The 24,594-nt window shown below is 37.9% G+C and overlaps 2 protein-coding genes across 4 annotated transcripts in view; both read right to left on the minus strand.

The window, feature by feature from the left end:
* Positions 1–2,123: 2,123 nt before the first annotated feature.
* Positions 2,124–24,594, minus strand: part of fred (friend of echinoid) — a 112,938-nt gene continuing 90,467 nt past the window's right edge. For 2 of the 3 annotated variants that reach the window (XM_068289721.1, XM_068289730.1), the window contains exons 6-9: positions 17,686–19,971; positions 16,584–17,279; positions 10,003–10,473; positions 2,124–2,468 (exon numbers count right to left, since the gene is read on the minus strand). In XM_068289721.1, coding sequence (XP_068145822.1) covers positions 2,440–2,468; positions 10,003–10,473; positions 16,584–17,279; positions 17,686–19,971 — 3,482 coding nt within the window. In that variant the 3' untranslated portion in view covers positions 2,124–2,439. Of the gene's footprint in view, positions 2,469–10,002; positions 10,474–14,680; positions 14,814–16,583; positions 17,280–17,685; positions 19,972–24,594 lie in introns of those variants that run through there. The other variant, XM_068289739.1, reaches the window with a different exon arrangement.
* Positions 10,996–13,652, minus strand: Fpgs2 (Folylpolyglutamate synthase 2). The gene is given in 2 exon segments (XM_068289753.1): positions 10,996–13,064; positions 13,066–13,652. Coding segments are annotated over 2 exon segments (2,133 nt in total). The 5' UTR covers positions 13,381–13,652; the 3' UTR covers positions 10,996–11,246.

Raw genomic sequence — 24,594 nt, forward strand, 5'->3', positions numbered from 1 at the left:
TTTTATTTGTGTAATTTTATATTTTTTATGCTGTGCCATATTTTGTTGTTAGTTTTATTTTTATTTCAATGTCTGTGTCTGTGTATCACGGGTGCATTAAAATGGTTTTTAATAGAGAAAGCAAAATAAAAGATTAAAATGAAACTAGAATAAACAAAATAAACATTTTTACTGTACAACTTTGTGTGAAGTGAAATGGTAAATTTTTCTTTTTTATTCGCTTCACTTCTTAAAGAGAAAACGTTTTGCAATTCAACTTAAGTCTAAACTATTCGGAGAATTTTGTAAAACAGTTGTTGATATTGAAGTATATTTCTACTGATATTTTTCAAGTTGAGCACATTTGGCTTAATGCAAATTATCAATTCGGTTTAAGTATAACTGAAAGTTTTAAAGACTCTGGAATATAATTTCTGTATAAGAATACCTAATTGACTGCCTGGCTTTTTAAGGATACTTCTCTTTACTTAACAACTTTGAAGGATCGGACTTGATGCTGCTCTATCAGCAAATGTATTCAAGAAGACTTTGTACATTTCTTTTATTTTTTCTAATTTAACTATCTAGGACTTTTTAATAAATGAACTGCAAGGGTATATAAACTTCTATGGACCAAAGTAAGTAAATTTTATTGAACTTTTGTGTATTGAAAATGCTTTAAGATATAGATTTTTTTTTGTCTTTTGTAAATTTCCTGTTTGTGGTTTCGTTTTTTTTTTTTTTTTTTTTTTTTGTTTTGTTTGATATTTGTTTGGGTTTTCCCATTTAAATGCAACTCACTTGGACTTTGTTGAAAAGATTTAGAGTAATAATTTTTGGATTCCGATTCTGTCTTTTTTATTTTGTTTTAGTTTTTATCTCTGGGTGGGCCTTTTTCGGTCTTTTCTATTTACAGAGCAGAAAAACTAATTTGAAAATATTTGTGTGCTTTGATTATTTACGTATTTTTGTTTTTGTCTTGTTATTGGCAAATTAATTTGCACAAAATTTACACAAATCTAATTTTGCACATCGAATACAAAAGACATACACGGTCGGAGGTGTACTGGGCGTGGCCTATAACCCATGGTCATGGCGAGGGAAGAGAACATGAGCGGATTGCGATTGTTAATTTGTAATTAAAATTTTGCAACAATAGAACAATTGGAATTAGCAGCGCAATTAGGTTGATCATTTTATGTTGTCAACAAAAAAAAAAGCAGTGTTTTATACAAAATAATTTTTGCTCATTTTCCCAGTGTTCAAGCGGGAAAATTTGCATGCATTTGGATGACAAAAGGCTAATGAGCAGCCCATTGCCAATGTGTTTGTCAGTTTGTTGCAATTAAAAGACCATTTTTGTTTATTTGATTTGCCAAAACAAACAAAAAAAAAAAAATAAAAACCAAAAAAAACAAAAACAAATAAATATGCAGATATTTTCATTTAGCTAACCGAAATATATAAAAATTGACAAAAATAACCTCAAAGTTTGGCTTTTGTGTTTGGCTTTTGGTTTTACAATGATTTGACCAGAATATTATGGTTTAGAGTCACATTTTGTTGCCCCCAAACAAATTAAATAAACATTTCAATGCAAAATATATACAAAAAAAAACTTATATAAATTAATATTAGAAATATTAGAATATCGTATACATTATAAATAAATCCTTTTACAGTGGTTCTAAAATCATGCATAAATTTATCAGGAATAAAAAAGACATTCGAACTTGTTGATTTAAATTTTTGTTGTCTCCTAAATTTTAATAACCTTTAGTACCTCCAGTGTTGGTCAACATTTGTTAAATGCTTCTTAGAGAGCTACTCAACATTTCAGTGGGTACAATAAACGATTTGCTATTTGGTTCAGTGTCATTTTAAAAAACAGATCTGGCTACACCTATCTGAAGGAAACTCAAAGGGAAAGAGATCATTGTGTCAAAAACTTGTCGCATTAATTGATACTTGCATTTATTCTATAAAAGACCAGTGCAATTTTAGTTTATATAAATTCCATATCAATGATCAAAATTTGAATTGCTTTTAAGCTGTAGAACCACTGCGCTTAGTTTTGCTTTTGATGTGTTACTTTAATATTTAATTATGTTTTTAATTTACACATTTATGTAGTTAACTCTATTGTTTAATTTTTCATCTAAATGTTTTTGGTCGAAATCGGCAAGTTTCTTCTTAATTTTTTGTGGGTTTTAGTTATGTATATTCAAGTTAAAAAGACACCTAAAAGTATTTACGATTTGTTGAGTTTTATTTTTGGCATTTTATGTTTCCTTTTTTTATGCCACTTAAATTGCTAAACCGAATAATGTATTTAATTTCTTTTTTTTGGTTTACATTTTCGTTTCATTTTTTTGGGTTTTTTTTTACTTACTTAAAAGCTAACGTCGAAATGTTGTTGCTACTGATGCTGTTGTTGTTTTTGTTGCTATTGCAATTAGTTTAATTTGCCAAATCCTGTATTATATCCGCTGTGTCATCCAAAATGAAATGAAATGGAAGAGAAAAAATTGATTTTTTTTTTTGGTTAAATCGCTTGCCAAAATACGATAAAAACGTGAAAAAAAACGTGAAAAAAACGTGAGCTAAGCTCATTAATAAATAATGTGGGCTGCAAACGGTACAGTTTAAATTAATTAGAAACTTGATTAAAATATGCATTTTATGCAAGGCACACAGCGTAATGGTAATGTTGTGTAAACCATTCATTTCTATCAGTTTACAACTAACCCAAATTTTGCGAAGGTAGCACTAAAAGTTTTTAGTTGTCATTCTACACGACTTACAATAGTTCACTGTAGTTCACATTTAGAATGGAAAAATCACAGTCAATATATTAATTGATTCTTCAAAAACTAACACTTAATTGATGACCTAGAGAGTTTTTTAAGCCTGTCATGTGCCAGCGGTACCCAATCGGCCATCTGGGGGAGAGACTATCTTTAGTTTAATCTATTATCCTTTAAAGCCAGTTTTGACAATACATATAAGCTTATTTATGTTCTAGTCAGTTATTTTCGATCAACCCGTGCACCAATTTTTCCATTTGGTACGAATTATAATTGGAAAAAAAGAGAAAAAACACTGAAAACTGTTTTGCCAGACGGCAGCAAGTGCATTGGTTTTGTATATGTTTCAGAAAAAAATCTATTTTCTATATATTCTATGGATTGCCGCTCCAAATGCATTTTGCATTCAATCAGCGGATAATGCCATATTGATATATTTATGATACATATATATTTGTGTATATCTGCATAATCAACTCTACACAAACTCAAACTCAATTCAAATGCCAAAACACTTCAGATTTGAGGTTTGAGCTTGGATGCGTTTTCTATTTCGAATTCCATTGCTTTGCCATCATCTTTATCTATGTATACATATATTTGTTTGTGTGTTGTTGAGAATATTTTCACTTGCATTTTGTGTGTCTGTTTTTTTGCCTTTGCCCAAGGTGCATGCCAAACATTTTGGCAGTGTGACAATTGCAACTTTTGCATAAATACATTTTCCGCGGCTGTCGCTGTTTCCCGTTCTTACCCCATTCCTGTCACCTTTTTTTTTCTCAGTCAAGTGGTATGGGTGAGGAAAATCCTTACAATTGCGAAAAATTCTTTTTAGCATACTTTTATGCGCACACGACGCATTGAAAATTTGTATCTTTAGTTTGACAAATGCGTTTAGCTTTTGGTCTCAGCGTTCTCGTTCTGGTTTTCCAAACAATTTATGCCTGAAAAACTCAATTAACGTGGTATGCGCTCTATGTGTTGTATTTTCCTCGATTTTTCCACTTTTCATCGTTTGCTCTTAGCGAACCCCTTTCTGTATTTTTCAAGCGCTACGTAAAGAGTCAGCCACAAAATGAAACACGGTCGTTTGAGCTTTATGGCAAATGCAGCCAGCCACTTCTTGTTGTTGTTTTTGCTACCCCTCCAGTTGCTGTTGTTGTTATTGTTGTTGTTGATATGGTTGCTGTTATGTTTCATTACCTAATAAACATTTTACGATAGCACCGGTGGAGCTCCATGGGGGGTAAAAGCAAGGGCAAGGTAGGTGCTTCGGTCAACAGACAGTAGCTGACCAAATTGGTAAATTGTTTGAAAGATGCATTACAACATGCAGTCAGGCAGGAGGCAATGAGCTAATAGAGAAGGAAGAGAGTGAGAAAGAGTGAGGAAAGTAAGGGGCAAAGGGGCCAGGTTTGTACCACATAATTAACTAGCTCCAATGGGCTGGCAATGAGAATTTCCTGCCATTTGCCTGCCTGTCCGCTCCAGACTTTCATACACCATTTCGTCTTGAGTACTAAATTTAGTTTTCGGGTTTTACAACTATTCTAAAGTGTTTCTAATTTTTAAAACAATCAAAATGCATCCTTCATCCTTATTAAATTGATATATGTTCTCTTGCAAATCAATTGACATTTTCAGTAGTTAGTGCTAGTTGGTATACAAACTATTTTTCTTAATATTTCTTACTCATTTTGCACATCTTTGACTTTGATTGACAGGCAAAATAAAAATAACAAAAAACCAAATTTGAGACAATGTAGAAAGAAACCAAAAAACTAACTTTAACTTAAACTTTTGTAAATTCAAATTTAAGATATTACATTGAAATCCTTTACAACAATAAGTATTAATTGTCTTAAATGATGTCTTTCTTATCTCATCTGATTTTCCCCTTGTTTTAATTGTTTTATTTACGAAATTAAGATTAAGGCTCAATTAGCAGACAACGATACTTTTCGCATTGAGATTTCCGAAACCCATTTTCAGGTTTATTTTCGTCGACTAGGTTTTTATAAGTAGAGTATACAGTTTTCATCTAATCTTATCTTGGGCATCTACACTATAAAATCGGTTAATGTTCCCCCCAATACATAAATGTAACCAACTTCCCCTCTGCCAACTTAAACTCCAACTCGACATGTTTTTGTTGTTGCTGTCGTTGTTGTTGGCTTCTGTGCTGTGTTGCCTCATAAAACATGCTTGGCCTCAGGTATGCTCCTCTGGCTGCAACATTCTCTGCTATAGAGCCAAAGTATCTGACTACCTGGTGGTCCCTCTCGTTGCTCCTCCCACTCAGCATATTTATGCCTATGAATATTTCATTTAATTGAAGCGCATTCATTACCAACCACAGCCATGCCTTCAGCTCCTTCTACTGCCATAACTCCCCTCATTCACAGGTTGGCTCTTCCTTTTTTTTCTTTTCGGGGTTTTTGGTTTTTTTGGCATTGTAATTAAAATAAATTTATTACGTAAAATGTTTTTGGCCCCCACCAAAAAAAAAAAAATTGTCCAAAATTGTTGTTGCTGGCAGCATAATAAATAATGGTACGGTGAGTGTGTGTGTGTCGGTGTGCGTATGTGTTTGTGCTGTGGCATGTGTGTGAGTGCGTATCTGTGTGGAATGTTCATTGTATGTTTAATGATCTGTATATATGACCTCGGCGTAACTCGACTCGATTGCGAGGACGGAAATTGATGCGGTTAATATGCTTCTAATTGTTAAATTTGCCTGGTTATTACAGAGACGTAGAAAGTGTGTGTAAAAAGGAGAGAGTGATAGAGATTGAGGGAGAGTGGGACAAAGAAAAAAAGAGTTTGCGTTAGAAATAGCGGGAGTATGAAAGAGAGAACATTTAACCGCAACTAAAAACAAAAGTTAAGCCAATAACACCAAATATCGTATGTACATTTTTAATGAAATTCCGAAAATTCGACACCATAGAAAGTAATTGAAATTCAATTTGAAAGTTTTTTAGAAAGTTACATAAACATATCGATTGGTCAAAGTTTGTTCAAAATGTGGGTAGGTTTATTGAAATTGGGTTGAAGTAGACTAATTATTATAATTAAAAATTAAAATGGAGTTAGTTTAAAAAAGATTTTTACAATTTCATGAAAATATATGTTTTCTCTCTTCAATTTCTTACTTTGAAAAACACTCGTGTCAATCTTTGGATAAGTATAGACGGTTATTTCAATAATTCGTTTCATTTCAATTTCAATTTTGTCAATATAAACTTGCTTTTAAGCCGGTTCGAGGTCAGTCTTCAAAACAATTCGAATTACTAATTTAACAGTTTAATTAAACAAAATTCCTAAACAAATCTCGATTTGCTTAATTAACATTTTCAAGACACATATTTGTGTGGAATTTTCATAAACATTGCCGCATGACATTAAACTATTTGCCTTTATTTCAACATTATTAAGGCATCCAATTTGGTAATCTTTCAAAATGGAATGCATATATCCAAGAGTTGTGCTTGTTATTCTCCTTCGACGAAGGAAGAAAAGCATTTGAAAAACGACTTAATATGGCAATAGAAATCATTGGCATTTTGGCAATTCAACTTCTGTCAGACTTTCAGCCTTTCTCGTTCCCCGTTTAGCTATTTCTTTTTGTTTTGTGGATGCAGCCACAGCAAATCGCACAGGGCAATTCAATTGTACAAAATCCGAAGAACGAAAGCGAAACAAGACAAAAGCATTGCATACTTTTGCGAGCGCACAATTTGGCGTTGAAACAACAGCGAAATATTTGTGTGTGTGTTTTTTTTGTCCTCCCCCACTATCAAAGTCAAAAGCGAAAACAAGTTGTAAAACTCGAGTTCCACTAGAAATGCAAGCAATTCTAAAAAAAAAAAAAAAAAAATTGAAATAGAATTGTCGAAGGACCTGAATGAGCATCTTCATCCACAATGCTTTAGCTAGTTTTAAAGCGAAATAAAAGTGTAAGTAAAAGCTATGTGAATCGTTTTTTCTCAGTTCAACAGTATTTACCACCAGCTGAACAATTTCGAAGCTGCTTTCACAAAATTAACTTTATCTTGCTACGATTCTTTATTAGTGAATTGCAAAGTTCCAATGCTTATTCTGTGCTTAGCACTTTATGCACATAGGGCAGCTTACATATACATGATCGTATGAAATGGATGAAACTCATTAATACATATGCACCATTCCGATGCAAAGAAGTTTTGGAAATCTAAATGTATCTACATTTTGATGTTTTGTTTCTGGAAACATCTCAATTTTTTTTTGCCGATGTGATTTTTAAAAGCCAAGAAGCTGAAATTTTTATATTGCAGTTGCTATTGTTACTGATTCTTTCGTTGCTGCCTCCCATACGTTTTCGATTTGTTGAGTGTATGTTTTCTGCTTTTATGTTGTGGCTTAAAATGCGGTACACAGTTGCTGTGCTGCTTCCTCTGATGTTTCTGCAGTGGTGCAGTGTGCTCTATGGCATTGTGTTAATAGAAATGTTTTTTTTTCCTGATGTTTTGCCTAAGCCGATTAGCAGCAGTTCATAATGCATGCAAACTGCTCACTGGTAAATGGTATGAATGCATCTATTTTTCCCTCCTCTTTTGTTCTCCTCTCTTTTTCTCCCTCTCTCTTGATCTCACTCTTTTGCATACTTAAGTAAAAAAAAACAATTGAGTTGGTTATTGCTTTTTTTCTTGTGGTCTGTATGTGGTCCATTCCTAAAGGCACCGCAATAGATAGCCGCAGCTGGTTGTTATTTTTATTGTTGGCAACTGCTTTTGTCTGTCTAATTGTAGGAACATTTAGTAGAAGCTATTGAGGCTTTTAACCGACTGAACTGTACCCTGCTTAAAAGTAAACATAAAAAATAAACTCAATAATCTAAAAAATATATTCCTGAGCAGGGATCAATGGCGTAAATTTACTTTTTCTCTTAGAAGCTCAAATATTGAAGCTTTTTTATTATTGACTTATTAATACTTATCTATTCAAAGGTTTCGACGTGGCTTTAACTTTTACCTTTTACTAATTTCGCTAATTTCGATATAAAAGACATTATTAGGTTAAAAGGAAACGAATTGAAAATCACGCATACGCCATGTTTCCGCATTTAAAAGCAGTCTCAGCTGTCATCAAAATGCTACACGAGTTGTTTCCTTATACCCTCCCAAAAAGGGTGTAACAATTTTGGTCAGAAGTGTGCAACTCATAGAAGGAAGCATCTCTTTTGTTAATAACTGTGCCAAATTTGATCGAAGTCGGATAAATATATTATATTGCTGTCATATAAACAAATGATACAATAGCATGCTACATGTGCTGGATTGCTTCGGTCTAAGATTGTAGACCGTTCTTTCGTTTAAAATAAAACGTTTTTCCACTTTGTCGGCTTTAGCAAGGGTATAAAATCTTCGGCGCGGCCGAAGTTAGCCCCATCCCTCAGTTGTTTTTTATATTTTGGATGCGGCATTCAATGCAGTGCAGCAAAACGAAAAATATTTCTGAGCTTCTTTTCAGCTTTGAGCATATTAACCTGTATGTGTGTGTTTGTTGCATCGGATGTGTGTCTGTGTGGAGTAATTTGTGTATGTTTTTCGTTTTTAATTAGTTCACTGTTTGTGGATAGGAAAATGTATAAAAAAAAACTGTATTTTGATGAGTATTCAAGTTTCGTAAGCCTTGGAAACCCAAGTCACTAGTCAGCTTTGGCAAAAAGCGAAATCGGGGCATTTAAGCCGCTTCAGCACTCTTTGGAATTTCAGTTGGAAAAAAATACTTTATACTTTTTTCTATACTTGAATAAAAAGCGGAAACAAAATATTACTTCCTGTTCAGATTGCAGGCCAATGTTCTAGGAAAGGAAATAGACAGTATTTTTAAAACATTCCATCAGACTTTCCAATTAGTCTTTCCCTTTAAATATAGGACTCGGTTGCAAGAGTTTTACTGCTATTTCATTCCTCTCAAATTGATAGCAGATCCCTTTTGCCATCTTTTTTATGTATGTATGTAGGTAAGTCGGTGTCTCAGGGGAAAGGTGCAATTGTCCCTTCGATAACGTAATACTGAAAAGTAGTTCTATCGGAAAGATAGTCTGAAATTTTTTAGTCTCAAATGTCAATTATTTAAATTTTTATTTAAATTATAGTATATGGCAAAATAATCCTCTCAAATTTGGTTTAATATTGTGCCATTATGTGTGTGTGTTTGTTGTACGCTGCTGGCAAAGTTTGCTTTTTCTTTTTTGTTCAATTTTTTCTTTGTTTTTCTGTGTTTTTCTTTTCTTTTTTGTGTTTTTTTTTTGTTATGGACATCTGCGTTTTGGTTCGAATTCCTCTTCAGTGATTCCGAATCACTCCACTTATAGCCCTGCCAGCGTGTGTTGTTTGATTTTGATTTCTGTAAAATATTTTGTGCTCTTGCATTTTACATTTTTTATACCCTTTAGCAATACCGCAAATAGGGTATATTGATACCATTGGCAAACTACTTGAACTACTTTAGGGTAATGTGAAGGCGATTAAAAGCGGTAAAAGTTGGAAGAATATTAGCGTAATGCTATGGCCTTGTCTATCAAAATCAAGAAGAGATCTTGAAATCAAAAATCACGATCACGATTTACTAAAATGGTTTGAAGACTGTGTGACCGATGTTGTGCACCAGGGCGAATGAGTGATAAGAATGAAGAAGACAGGCCTAATTTGTTGCAGGGTAACCAAAAGATGGCATTTTTGCAATTCTTTCTATATACAATCCCCCATAACTCCACCCAAGCCTTGGAGCTGTTTGTTTTTTTTTTTTTATTTTTTGCTGCGTTTCTTCCTGCTGCTGCTGCTTGTATAGTTGTCCCTGCAAGCCATTTGTTGTTTTTTTTTTATTTGATAGATACGAGAAAAGTGGGAGAGGGCAGCTGACTATTTTATGTGCATTTATCTGGAATGTGGAGTGGGCGGAGTATCCCAATGCGTTTGAATTTTTGTGTGTGAGCTGCATAAAGAATAATCAAAGGAGGGAAAGAGGGAGATAGAGGGGACAGAGAGATATACAGATGCAAATTGTTTATAACCCTAGCTACAGCATTGTGCTCCATGGATGTGGAAAGTGAGAGAGATGAGAAAAATGGATGAAATTCTATTTTATCTTTGAAAGAGTGTTTTATCCGCTTAAGTGCATAATCAATCAAACTGATTTCTTGGTTCTTATCCTAATGTTCAACACTCACCCAGCTGATGTTGCTGCTGCTGTTGTTGTTGTTGTTGTTGCTGATGATCCTTGCGCTGCGGGGGCATAGGCGGCTGCCTGCCACTGCCTGAAGTCTTTCGCAGTGTTCCATAGCGTTGCGCTGCCTTGAGCATTTCTAGCGGCGTTGCTGCCACCGATGCTCCCGTTCCTGCTGCCGCTCCCGATGATGATGTCGGCTGTTGGCCAAAACTTTGTTGACTCAGTGAACTGGTCACTGTGTTAATGTGGGTTGTCGGTGGTGGTAATGGTGGTGCTTGGGTTCCCGTTATCATTGATGGATAACCATTGTAATCGACTAAACCACTAAATGCTGAGGGTGGACGTTCGACATAAATTTGTTGCGATTGCACGGCTGCCATTTGTAGACGCCACAGAGCCTCTTGTGAGAGATCATGGGCATTGGTATAATTATTCTCATTGGAATTCGAATTCAAGTTGCTGTTGCTATTCCCTACAAAACGAAAGCAACAGAGGAAATCAAATGGGTTGTTGATTATAACTAACTCAGGTTAAAGGAAATTACAAATGGATAAGTGCCAAAAGAAAATGAGGTGCTAAATTTAGTGCTCAGTGAGAAAAAATATGAAAGTCATAGTTGCTAATTGGATATATAAAAAATTTGCCAAGTCATCGTATTTGAGCAATTTTCCTTATCACTTTTCAAATTTTGTTTATAAATATACAAGTAGAAGTACATAATATAGTATAGATGAAGAGATAAACATGGACAATATTAACAAATAAATGTCCCTTTCTTCTGTCAACGTACAAATAAGTTTATTAATGATGAAAAGGAAATTAAAGATGAGATTCATTATGGTTCTCAATTTAATGTTATTGTGCCTTAATATTAGATAAGACTATGCCGATCTAATAAACCTTGAAGTTAGTTAGAGAATGGAATCGATAATTTTGTTTATGTAATTAATTTTTTTTTTTTTATATATTTTATTTTATGTTTTTTTTTCTCAAGTGAGTCGCAAAGGTTCTTTTTTATTTATTTGAATAAAACGAATTTGTTTATAAAAATTTAGTTGGTTTATGGTTTTTGAAAATGTTCCTTTACTGGTCCATCTTTTAAGTTGTTGTATTTTCTTCAAGCTTTTGGTGGCTGATGATGAAAGCGAATTGTGTTGGCATTGAACATAAAAACAAAAAAATCCACGATAAAATTTCACAAACTAAACGAAAATCGCAGTTTTTGTTTTATGTTCGATTGCTTGACTAGATTTTTGTGTTTAGACCCTTCAGCTTTTGGAGATGGGAAATTGTGGCGGCCACCAATTGTCCAGAGCCAGTGACAAGAACATCTACTTCGCTCCTTTTGCCATATGTTTGCTTGGCATATTTGTTATTCAGATATTCGAAGTATGAAGGAATCGATATGGATATTTGAGAGTTATCCTTCTTGCCAGTCTCCTCGCAGAGGGCACGCCAACTGCCAGCGTTACGTCTGGCTCGCTGCAAATCTTCCATGCCATGCCAGACCATGGCCTTGGAAGAATCCGGTGCCTGCTCGATGGTTTCACCCTCAAAGTAATTGGGATTCGGAACAAAGCCAGCCTCATCGAAGCGCACATTCATGCGTATGACAGTCAATAGATCTTTGGCATTGACCTCATTCACCTTGTTGAATAGAAGAATCTTTGGGGAACGATTACTGCGTGTACGCGAATAGAACCAATCCCGGCAAGCCATCATACTCTCCAGAGTGTCGGCACAATCCAAATAGACATTGAATATGCCATACTTGATGATATCAAATTGTCCCGGCCGCTCATAAGTATCCACCCCACGAGCTGTTCCCTGTGTCAGTTGTACACTATTATGTCCCAGGCCGACAATATATTCCGGTTTATAACGTCTTAGATAATCGTAGGCCAATTGAATGCCCAACGAGCCATTTAATCTCATCGAGTAATTGGCATTTGATAGTGTTTTCTTGTTATTTAAATTCTTCTCTATGTATTCATGGAAAGCTGGAACTCTGTGGAGTTCAACACCCAATTTTTTGGCACCTTGGTTCAATACCTCACAGCATTCCGGTTGGGTGACTGATGTATAGATACTTGCACCAGGCTTCATAATGGCGGCCTTGGTCCAAGCGATGTCTCTCATGGAGTTGCCCAGATTAAAGTTTTGCTCCCAACCGAGTGTGCTGATGCCAATGGTTTGAGCATGCAAGCAAATATTGGTTGGATCGCTGGCACAACCGTTGCCCACCTCAACGATGGCCACATCGACAGCAGCGTTCCGGAAGGCGTGAAATGCCATCACTGTCAAAAGTTTATTGTATGTCGGCAGTGGTTTCATCTCAATCAATTGGTCATGCACTAGCCAAAAGAGCTGGGTGAACTCCGCCTCCGAAATGGGCTCACCATCTATGTGTATACGTTCGGTGGTCGAAAAGAGATGGGGTGAGGACAGGACTCCCGTTTTAACCCCATGTGCTTGCAAAATATTCTCCACTATGCGACAAGTGGAGCCACGCCCTTTGGTTCCAGCTATTTGAATAACTGGAATAGACTCCAAATCGGTTTGATCCAGCCCTGTTTTGTGCAAGCAGGCCAAAGTTTGTTCTACTATCGGATCCAGCTGCGTTTGGCTTGGCTTTGATGTAATTCTTCCGGGCACTCGCTTTAGCACCTGATAGGAATTTAACCTTGTAACGGCTTCCAAATAGGCCAACCGTTCTGGAGATTTTGGTTCCGGAGTGGCTTCATCTGTCTCACCTGAGGATGCATTACTCTCAGGGGCTTGAGCATTCGTTTGCTCTTTGATTTTCTGCAATTTTTGCTGTTGCATTTGTCTTCCTGCCTGCTGTTTCGCCTGCATCTCCTTCACCCATTGAGCCTGCTTTTGTTGCTGAGAGCCTTGCATGCGATTCATCCAGGATTTGCGTTGCGATTCACTACAGGATCCCCTAAAAGCTTCGTTTGTTTCTTGTATTTTCTGCGGGGAAATTGGCATCGGCGGGGTAGATGGAAACGAGTGCAAAGTTTCATTAGCTGCACCTCGATTAGCCGCCAATTGAGCCTTCTTTTTGCATCTCAGGAGATACTTTGGCCATCCATTTGGCCCTTTGATCGGCAATACTTTGGGAAATCGTAGCGACTTTCTGAGTTGAATTCGGTTGCTTTGCTTGTTGCGAAGATTGAGGGTTTTGTTCCTCCCCAGCCGTCGATTTCGGTTGCTTTGCTTGTTGCGATGATTGAGACTTTTCGTCCTCCTTAGCCGTTGCCTTATTTCTTTTCTTGAAACTGATCTTGAAGAAGTCTCTGGAATAATGATTTGATACCATTTGAACTCTTCGCAGTGCGGCAGTATTCCGTGCCGTCATTCGCAATAGCGAATTCATTGTTATGTTAACTATTATTCTTTTATTTTTTTTGGAATTTTTGTTCGAAAAGGAGTGAGTTATTTTCAAGTTTTTTTTTTTGTTTTTGCAAAAATGAAACGAAACAAACAACAAATTTATGAACTGAAAAGTATAAAATTTGGATTGTGCAAAATTTATAAGCGGAATTTGTCTGTGTTTGAATTAGAATGAATTTTCAACCTCTATTTTTTTTTATCGGGTTAAAAAAAAAATAGAAATTTACAGAACCTAAAACGACAGCTAGCGAAAAGGTAAATTGAAGTCAGAAATGAACAATACAATGACAATTTTATGGGCATATCGATTCTATATTTGAACTGGTAACTAGATTTAAAAATATCTTATTTTGAAAAACTTGTGTTTTGTATTTTGTTGGCCTACTCACAATAACGAAAGATGATTGATATGTCAATCAGGTCTTGGGTTTATAAAGACTTTTAAGTAGAAAAAGTCTTTTGAAGCATCCTTGGAAATGCATAATCGAAATGGGTTCATAAACTTGAAAGACTTCGGTAGATTAGACCAAGACGTATAGTAGGGATCTTTTTTTGGCTAGATTATTTTGTTTTCAAACTAGTTAAACACATTTGCATAAGATTACCAACAGGACAGGATTTGAGGGCTTTCAGTTTCATTAATTTTCAACACTTTTCCTTTAAGTTTAAAAAATTCAGTATAAACAAATTTGTATGGCAGATATTTTGCATGCTTCTTGTAAAGGAGTAGATACCTTTGCTTATTGCCCATAGATTAGGACTAACTAATTTGGCAATAAAGTGCAACAAATGTGAAAACAACAATATCAACACACAAGACAATAACAACAAGAACAATTTAATTATGGTGATGGTGGTGCTATTTTTTGTTTTTTGGTGCTAAAAAAAGTTTTTGCATTTTGAGTGCGTGGTGCAGCGGTTTCTGTGGTGCAAAGTTCAAGTGTGTGTCGCCATTATCCATCTCTTTTTTGCTCAGATGCTCTTTATCTTAATTTCTCTGTCATGCTTTTGGCCGGTTGTTACCTGTGATGGCAAGTGTTGTTGTTGTTGTTGCGGTTTTGGCATTACGTGAAGTTGTTGTAATTGTTGTTGCCAGAGCTGTGGTGGTAGCTGCAGTGGCTGCGGTCACTTGTCCCTCTGCTTGCCCGAAACCCAGTCGCTGTAACAATCCCGATCCGAGTCCGTGTCCTTGTCCATGTCCATATCCCTGTCCTTGTCCTGGGGTCTGTACCTGTCCCTTTCGCTTTAAGGTGGAGTTGTTGCTTCTCAATAAGCTGTTGCTGTTGTTGTTATTGTTGCTGGTATTGTTGGTGATGGTGGGTTGCTTCGTTAGATTGGCGCCTGCTAAATGATGTTGCTGTTGTCCGCTGCTGTTGCTGTTGCTACGGGCTGCTGCTGGTGTCGCCTCAAGTGGTCCTGCATTGGTTGCCACCGCATAGTCGACCACGAAACGACGCGCCACCACATGGATATAGGTTGAAGATGAGGTAAGCGCGCACACACACACACACACACACACAGACGTTACACGGAAATACCCATATGTGTGCGTTAGTTTGTATTTGTGTGAGAGAGAGTGCAAGGGTAGAGAAATAGTAATTAAGTTGGCGTTGGCGCTTGGCATTTAAGTTTAGGTTTAAAAAAAAGAAAAACCGGCGGCATAATGGCCAGAAACAAAGGCCATCACACCGCCGCACCACATTCTTTCCCTTCCCTCTGCTACCTTTTTGTAGCAACCTATTTGCCCCTCAATACAACCCTCAAGCAATGGCCACACAATTAAAATGCATTGTAGGTGAAGTGTTGCACTTTTTGCTGGCTGTTGTGTTCCCCTTTTTCGAGTTAGAGTTTCCCGCTGTTCGCCACCTCAATTTAGTGGAAATGTTGCCTTTTCATTTGTGTGTTGAGCAATTTTCTTTTGCTTTTTGCAACAACCTGCGGACAGTTTTTTCCCCATTTGGAAACATGGGGTTGAAATCCATTAAAAAATGGATAAAGCTTACGCACATATTGAATAAAATTCTGAAAATAATTTCTATATAACTGAACATGCTGGTATGCGTAAGTGATTTTAAATTGATAAAGCTATTCATAAGCAAAAAATATTGTGACTGGTACTTTATTTTGACAATGATTAGGTAAAAGCTAAAGACAAGACAGCCTAGAGAAGTTTGTATCAATTTTAAATAAGAGGAATTGAGACTTTTACAGTAAGATCTATCTTTAGATAGAGAATTGAGAAATATATAAACATATAGTAGACTTATTTCAGAACTTCACAACTCAAGACATTTGTCTAGAAAATTTTTTTTAAGTTCAAACAGTCTGTCGAAAAGTTATATTTGTTATTTTTGATTCGGGCAAAGAAATCCTTTCATAAGTTGCACTTATCTTTTGGCATTGCGATTTCGGTGTACGCGTTTTTAATTGTCTTTGTTTGTAGAGAGTCTCAAGCGTTCTGGCCACTTGAAGGAGCAACTTCATCTGCCAACTTGGAAAAGAAATGGAGGAGGATGGCAACTAAAAGCAAGTTGCTGTTCGAGCTGAGTTGGCGACAACTGAAGAGCATATGTACCAGTATATCCATGTCTAGCCCCCTGAAGCCAATTAAAAAACTTGCTCACGTTGGCATTGGAGGAGCAGCGAACACAAAAGACTGAAATGGATAAAGGTTTAATTCTCACTTAATTGGAATTACGAGGACGATGATGATGATGGCGACGACGGTGACAACGACAACGATGGGGGCGAAGCGAGAGAATGGGAACGAGGACAAATACTGGACTCCCGATTGGCCTGGATGATGATGATGTGATTTTTTGGGTTGCCAAGGCGAGAATTGGCAAACACACAAATGCCGACACGGATCCCCCAACTACCCGGCATTCACAAGAGAAGATGCGCATTTGCATGAGTAGCTCGGTAAGTGGATGGATGTGGACGACGTAGAAGGACGCAGAGGACGATAGATTGACATGAAATGCAATTACGCCAAAAAACCAGGACATTGAAGCCAGTCGAGAGCCATACGCATCGAAATGTTTCACCATAAATCTAGGCCGAAAAATGCGTTGCCTTAATGAAGACACGCCCACACGTAACACCACCATCACCAAACCAAACTCCCACCCACCCACATGTACGAGCAAGTCGAGCTATACCCACTGGTCGTGCCCCGCTACTTACACTCGCCAGCAGCCCCATGTCCGTGTCCAAGTCCGGCGGCACTAGCGGAAGGCATCACTTGATAGCTGTCGCCATCTACGCCAATGGCACTTGTCACATGATAGCCATATCCATTCGAGGCTGCCGCTCCATATAGGCCCAACATGGTTTTAGCCTGTGGCTGATACTGGCCATGACCATGCGACGATGACGACGACGAAGTGGCATGAACGTGATGTTGCAAGGACTCATTTGGCTTGTGCTGGTGCTGCTGTTGTTGTTGCATGTTCAATTGCTCGTCGGGATCGTGCAAGGCTGTCAGTGTCAACTCCATGCCGCCATCCAATTGTTTGCCATCCATGCTGCCCGTGGGATAATATGGCGGTGGTGGCGGCAACGATGGTGGCTGCTGTTGCTGCTGCTGTGACTGTTGCGGGTCACCACCAATGGCGGAAGTTTGCGTCAATGAGGGTCGCCGTGAGCCATCTAGGTCATAGTCCTTGGCGCCGCCTGCCATTGAGGTCGTCGTGGTAGCACCACCAATGCCCGCGACACCGGAACCTCCCGATGACTGCTTTTTGGCCTTGTGAGTGCGACGACAGCGACAAAAAGCATACACCAGGGCCAAGAAAATGACGAAGGATAGGGCTGCAATCATAATTGCCACCACAGCGGAAGTCGTGACGCCTGAATCGTTTGGCATGTAAGCTTTTCCAACTATTAAAGGAAAAAAGAAATTATTTAGTTAGCTGGCTGAGGACAACAGAAATTAATATTGGTACATAACTATTTATGGGAGTTTTCTAAAAGCTCAAGGTCTAGGTACTCTACAGGTGTTGTTTTTTTGTTGGTTTGCTTAAGAACACACACTTTTTTAGTTAATAAACTAGAATTTATACTTCTAAAAGAATAAATTTTTATTGAGACCGATTTCTGGCTCAACCATTATGAATTTACTATTCTTTGTCGATTGATAATTTCTTTTATAAGTGACCAACTAAACTATAGGCAAAAGTTATAGGAAAGTCTAAGCATAAATAAGAAAATTCTAATATCGATATCTCAATTTCTGGGAAGGTAATCTCTAATTGCATTAGAAAATGCTTCAATAATCTTTACTTACTTTCTGCATTAGCATAGGCGCCGCAATGCTCATGATTAGAACGAAGACATAGTTTCACTCTCACCACTGGACCTGGTCCAGTTGTCTCAGCCAAAGCCATGGTACGGTCCTCACCCAAATGTCCACCCGCAACACTTCTGCCTGATGATGACGATGATGATGAAGATGAGGATGTGGCGCCCGTGGAGCCCGCTGATCCTGATGTTGTATAATGAGCTGTTCGTGCCATTTGATTGATTATAGTTTCTTTAAAGGTAGCCTCATGTCCGGAGGGCAATAGTGTTAAAGTCTCCACAATTTCCCACATGGGTACTGTGGCATCGCGTGTGACCAGGGATTCCACAACGGCAATCAAGGACAAACATGTGGCCGCCACGTTGATGCCCAAAACATGAGAGTTGGGATCATAGCTGACATGCAGAGGAGGTGGAATCTTACTGACCTTAGTGGTGACGAGCATTTCATTCGAGAATCCCGAAGTGCCCTTTGAATTTAGGGCATACACCTTGAACATATAGCTCTGATGCTGATCTAGTGGTGCCAATTTGCAGGGATTCTCACGAAAGCAATTGAATTCGATCCATTCGTGGGCAGCTCCAGAGCTGCTCGAACTGCTGCTGCTGCTACTGCTGCTCACTTGGTAGCCATAGCCTGGTGAGGAACAGTCCGCTAGCAACTGTTCTCGTGGTGTGTTCACACGACGATAACTCACCAAGTATTTAGTACTCATTAAGCCGCCATTGAAGCCAGGTTGCCAGTTGAGAACCGCATAATTGTGTCCCACTTCGAGAATCTTGAGATTAGTTGGCTTATCCGGCTGTCCCTTGGGCTGAAGACGTATGGGTGCTCTGATGGCATTTAAGTCGTTGGTTGCCCTACAAATATATTCGCCATAATCCGAATGCTGAAGATGCCCGATTCTCAATATTGAAGTGTAAACATCATTGTTTTCCATTCGTGTGACAATCTCATAGTGACCATCCGACGACATGGTTAACGGAGAAGGATTACTGCCGAATTGCCATTGGAACTCTGGTTTCGGGTAGGCCTGCACTTTGCAAACAACTTCAGCTGATTCCCGCAGATCATAGGCCACCTTATTATATTGATGTATTATAATCGGTTCGTGTTCAATACGCAAATGCATCGAGGAGTTGGCTGAGTTGACATCGTTCTCGTAGAGGCATGTAAAGACTCCACGATCACTGGGCAACAACTGATTTCCATTCGGTCTAGCTTTGCCACGAAAACGGAGTATACTCTGCACCGTGACCACACCACCGCCCGCATCTGTGGGGGAGGTGCGTATATCGAACATTTTGCGTGTGGGCAAAATCTCTGTACCATCTTTGATCCAACGTATTTGTGGACTGGGCTTTCCCTTGGCACTGCAGGTCACTGCATAATCCACATCGCCCACCCTTCGGGTCATGTGCTGCTGCAATTTGGCCAGGAACTGCGGTGGCTGATGCACCTCTAGGACAATTGTTGCCATTTTACCTATGCCCAATTCGTTGACCGCATGACAATGATATTTTCCCTCACTACCCAAATGAGCCTTGGGTATGGAATATTGTGGGCCTTGAGCAAGGATTTTTTGTGTATTACTCATTTCGCCATCCATGTCGCGGAACCAACGGTATTGTGGCACTGGCCAGCCCGGTGGATTAGCCGAACAGCTCAGGGTGACGCCATTGCCCACATGTACCACTGGTTTATTGGGTGTAATATAAGCCTGTCCAGGACGATGTCGAACTAATAGAGCCACCGTTGAATTACCCACACCCTCGATTCGTTTCGAATTGAAGGGTTGCATTAGATTTACCGAACGACAAATGTAATTTCCCGCATGTTCGGCTCTCACCGAACCCAAAGTGAGCAGTTCTCCGGTATAGCGAAAATCTGGAGCTCCTTCCTTTAACCATTCTATGGCTATCGGTGGCGGATTCGCGGTCACATTGCAACGCACCAGCACAGTCTCACCCTCCTCGGCCTCATGTGTCTTGGATTCGATGACAACAATTGGTGGATAGAGGACATCAAGGATAATATCCTTTTCACCTGTCTTGCCAAGACCATTGTCGGCGCTGCATGTATATTTTCCACTATGATGGCGATTTACACGATAGATCGTATGACTGGGTGTAGCACTCACATATTGGCCATTGCGTGACCAACGTACATTCGAAACCATTGGCTTGGCATCCACACGGCAATCCAATTTGGCAATATGATCGCGTTCAATGCGCAACGGGTTCTGTGGACCTACTTCAACGCGAGGGTAATCTGCAAGGAATCAGAGGGTGAAGGGAAGGTGGTAATGTTAGAGTGGTTTAGCATACAAATAGTCAATTAAAAGTAAGTTGGTTGGGTTGCTGGCCTTAGACGGGCCATTAACTTGCCAATAACCGTTTTCAATTACACAACGACCAGTCGTGGACAGAAAAGGACGTTGACGAGCAACCACTGAACTTCGTCGTGACCCATCGACATTTTTAAATAATACCAATTTGAGCAACAATGAAAAAAGTAGAAAAAGTACAAAACAAAAATCAAAATATAAAAGCAAAAAAGGAAATAATAGACGATGGAGGGAAACATTTATATGTAAGAACTTGTTGTAGTAACCATCGGGCACAGTGGTTAGAAAACAAATAGAAACTTGTGGTATGGAATTTGATGTACAAATTTTCAGAATTTTAAAAATGTATGGCATTTAAAGAGTCTAAATAATTCATAGAATCTATTGAATTTATTTATACAAAACAAAGCAAGAAAATTTCAATGAAAGCTGATATAATTTCGATCAAGACAAATTATATATATACGGTAAATAAATTAACTTAAAATCTCAATAGACAATAGTAAGGTTCATTTAGAATTTAACCAAAATTTCATTAATCTATAATATTAAGGGCTATCATAGAATATATGTTGCCAATGACATTAAGACTTCTTAGAAAGTAAGTATCAATACAAAAAAAAGTTTCTAAAGCCAGGATCTTAATGAGAAATAAAAATCCAGCCAGTATAAACACACATAGTTTAATTCGAGTTTAAATAAGCCAAACGACTGTTGTTAAATTTCTGGCCATTAGAATTTCAGTTATATTTGAATAAAATTAATATTTGATATTCGATTTCTGTTCAAAAAAACTAATGCTATCAATGGGAGTGCAACACTTGCATTCGACTGTTTAGCTTTAAATTTATATAATCGACGCTAATTCTAATCTGGGCTGTAGATTTAAACTCATTCCAACCATTTTGCGTTTTGGTGATTGTGTTTAACTGGCCATACAACAGTTAATTTCATTTCGTATTGTATCGTATAGCAGCGTATCGTGTATCGAGTCCTGGGCACACTTTAGTTTCGATTTAGTGAAGCGTGAGGCATAATAGGGGGCTAAGTATTATTGTTGCTGTTGTTGGGTCAATTAACTTTCAAACACTTTACTTTAATCACCGAACTGTCGAACTGCAGCCTGACCTCAGGCCATTTTACTCAATTTCAGTTGAGCCACTAATTCGAGAGCAAAGTAAGCCAAAAAAGCTGACCCAAAAAAAAAAAAAAAATAGAGAAAAAATGCGTTATCCGGAACCCAATTACGCGTTGCCACTAAAACATTAAAGCCTGCCTAGTCCTACTCCTAGTTACTGGCTAAATGAGGGGAAGTGCGTGTGTGTGCGTGTATGCGTGTGTGTGAGTGTGCTTGCTGGTGTGTGTAATTATAAAATAAAATTTAATGAGCAACGCTTGTCAGCGGGCAAAAAACAAGTTTGCATTTCAACACATGCCTGCTCCCCTGGCACGCCTCCCCCTCCTACAAAGCGCCGCTACCCTATTCAGCCCGCTCCTCTCTAGTACACACTTCTTTCTGCCTCCTATCGGGCCATTTTCATGCCCAGCCAGCCATACAGTTTCACGCTACTAACGGGTGTTGCTGCCAGAACACGCTTCTCCCCGCCTGTTCTAACCATCGCTTGCCATCTCGTCCAAGCCCAAACCCCCAGTGCGACTTGCTGACATTTGCCGTGAAGTTGGGCAGCAGAAAAAAAATTCTTGTTATTTTTATGGTTTTTCATATAGGGCAGAGTCTAACGATTTCATCAGTTTACTTACTGAAATACTTAAATTCTTGTTCTAATGACATACAATTTTTTGTTTTTTTTTTTTTATATTTACTACATACTATTTAGTATTTAGGAACTCAATTTGATTTAATTTTATTGATTTCTTGTAATAACATTTTCTTATTCACCTTTTATCTTTAACATATTTCTTTTTCTGGTAGATACAAGAAAAGATATACTGCTTTTGTCTAAAAATGCCATCGAAGTCCATATTTTGATAATGATAATCTACTAAACATTGAGGTAAGAATTTTGAGTATTTTCATAAATGTATGAAAAATTCATTCCCACTTAATTTTTAACAAATAACTTCAGTTTCAAACTTTATTTTTATATAATGCGGCCGCATCGAATACTAAACTTTATTCTAAAAGATTTACTCCCTAATATTTTCCAGTAATGCCAATATTCCATTGAGGGTATTTCAAGTTCGTTAGGTACAACAGTTTTCTCTGCAGGAACAACCTTTCTTTAAAACCATTTTTTTAAATGAGTCGAATGCAGTGCACGTTGCTGCTCCTGCGAATGTTCGCATATGTGTTGCCACGCCTATTCTCGTACGCCCCTTTTCTCGCTGGAACATTGTGATTTTATGACCAGCTACATTAGTACCATGAAATATGCGAGCACCACCTGCACCTGCACCGCCAGAGGAGGAAATGGCACCACCCAACCACGAGCTGGGGCTCTCTCGCACTCATTTTACCAGATTCCATTGCTTCCGGGCCCTGCTAGGCTGCGTTAAATAAAAATGAAACGTTGCGCCTTGTTGTTGTAACTTATGCCCGTTGGCCATTTCTTTTTTTCGCATATTTTGCTGTGTTTTTTTCTGCATTTTTTGTTTTTGCCGTAAAATTTAATTATTTAACCCGGAACTGGGCCGAGCTGTTGCAGGAAGTATTACACACTCGCACATACACAGACATACACATACCACCGAATACATTCACCTGCTGGGAGTTATTTTAATGAGTAGAGTTTGCAGTGGCTTAAAGCTACTTCCTCTACTTCCACCACCCACATTCTCCTTTCCCATCTCCTGATGCTGCTGCTGCTGCTGCATGTTCTCATCTTGGCCAAATTGAAAAGTTACAACGACAACAACAAATACCGGAGCATGCCAATGCTCGCTCTGAAGCTGGAGCAGCTGCCGTCATCGCGTACGTGTCACACAACACATCACGTGACTTCCGCTGCGCGTGCTGGCAACACCTCGATCCCCCTATCCATCTCTCACGTTGCTGTCACCGCCGATGCTGCTGCTGCACCCTCATGACAAAGTAAATATCGAAATGCCAGCAGCCAAATACGTTTCAGTAAACGTTCAAATTAAGCAGGAGAGCAAAGAAGGACATGTTTTCCCAAACTCAAATCCAAAAAAAAAGTAAAAACAGAATAATTCCTGAGAAAATGATAAAATACCTTTAAAAATCTATTAGTTACATCAGTGACCTTTAAAAACCTAGGTAAATGCTTAGATATTGCTAATTAATAATCTATAAATAATAATAATGCATTATAATGCATAATGCAGAAGGATCTAAAACTGTGAAGCAATCAATGAACTTTGCCCCGTAAAGTAGGCAAGAAGTCGTCCAGGAAAAAGAATTTTGCAATGAAATAATTCTTGAAATAATTCTCGAAACAAATATTGATCATAGACAATTTTTGAATTTCAGGGAATACATTTGTAGCCTAATACATAAATTCACAGCCTTAGCCTTAGATAAATTAGAAAACGCAACGTTTTTGTTTGGAATCAAATATTGAACATTGAATACATTAAGATCGATGACGAATTAAAGGAAGCTCTAGAGAACGGACAATTCTAGATGTTTTTTTAAACCTAAGACATCTAACAAAAGGCTCTTTTAGAAGCAAAAGCAAAATGTATCAAAAATTGCTCCTGACTAAAGATTTCTACCTTCAGTTTCTCTTAAAGTTTAAAGCAACATCATTCCAATATAGCAACAGCAACAAGATTCTACAACTACATGTATTTGGTATGTTTTAACAAATATTTTAAATATACTTAAAGCTGGTGGTCTATTGACTGTCGAACTAATGGCAAAAATTAAACTTAACGTTTCGAAAAAAAGAATTTTGGAATGCTTTAAGAAAAAGTAAATCTGTTGCCTATCGCTGGCTTAAAAAATGTTTACGTCATCATTTTGATATTTCGCCAAAATTTTTTCACCAAAAAAGGAAAAAATACATTTTTTTTTGAGTGCACCTTGGTTTTGGTGTTGCCCCCAATTCGTATTGCTGTGCATACCACTTCTCACTTGCCTTCTCACTGCACTTCATTGCGCTTTGTGCAGTGGTCCATAGGTGTCATATGGACGTGGAAATTAATTGAATTGGCTTTGTGTTGTAGTTGGTAACTGAACCATTTGGCCAAAAAACTACAACAAAAACAAAAAAAAAAAATAAAGTAAAAACATCAAGTACAATTCATTCGCACTTGCGGTTAAAAACAATGCCAAACTGAATGAAGTCCTTTTTGTGGGGTTTTTTTTTTTTCTTTTTGAAGTGTATGAAAAACTGCAGTTAATTGAAAATGGGCAAGCAATTAATTTGCTTTGTCACAAAAGCTGTTAAGCTGCAAACCCAACACAAATGCAAACCAAAAGAAAACATTTCACCAAACTACCTTACATATATAAGTATATATATATATATAAATCGGACTTTAGGGCTTAAGCCGCTCCACTTGATGCTTGGCCAGACTCAAGTTGAGAGATCTCGAGTGGCACTCAAGAGCAGACAAAGGTA

This window comes from Drosophila tropicalis, unplaced genomic scaffold, assembly GCF_018151085.1.
Source record: "Drosophila tropicalis isolate 14030-0801.00 unplaced genomic scaffold, ASM1815108v1 contig_1187, whole genome shotgun sequence".
In the NCBI taxonomy this organism is placed as follows: Eukaryota; Metazoa; Arthropoda; class Insecta; order Diptera; family Drosophilidae; genus Drosophila; species Drosophila tropicalis.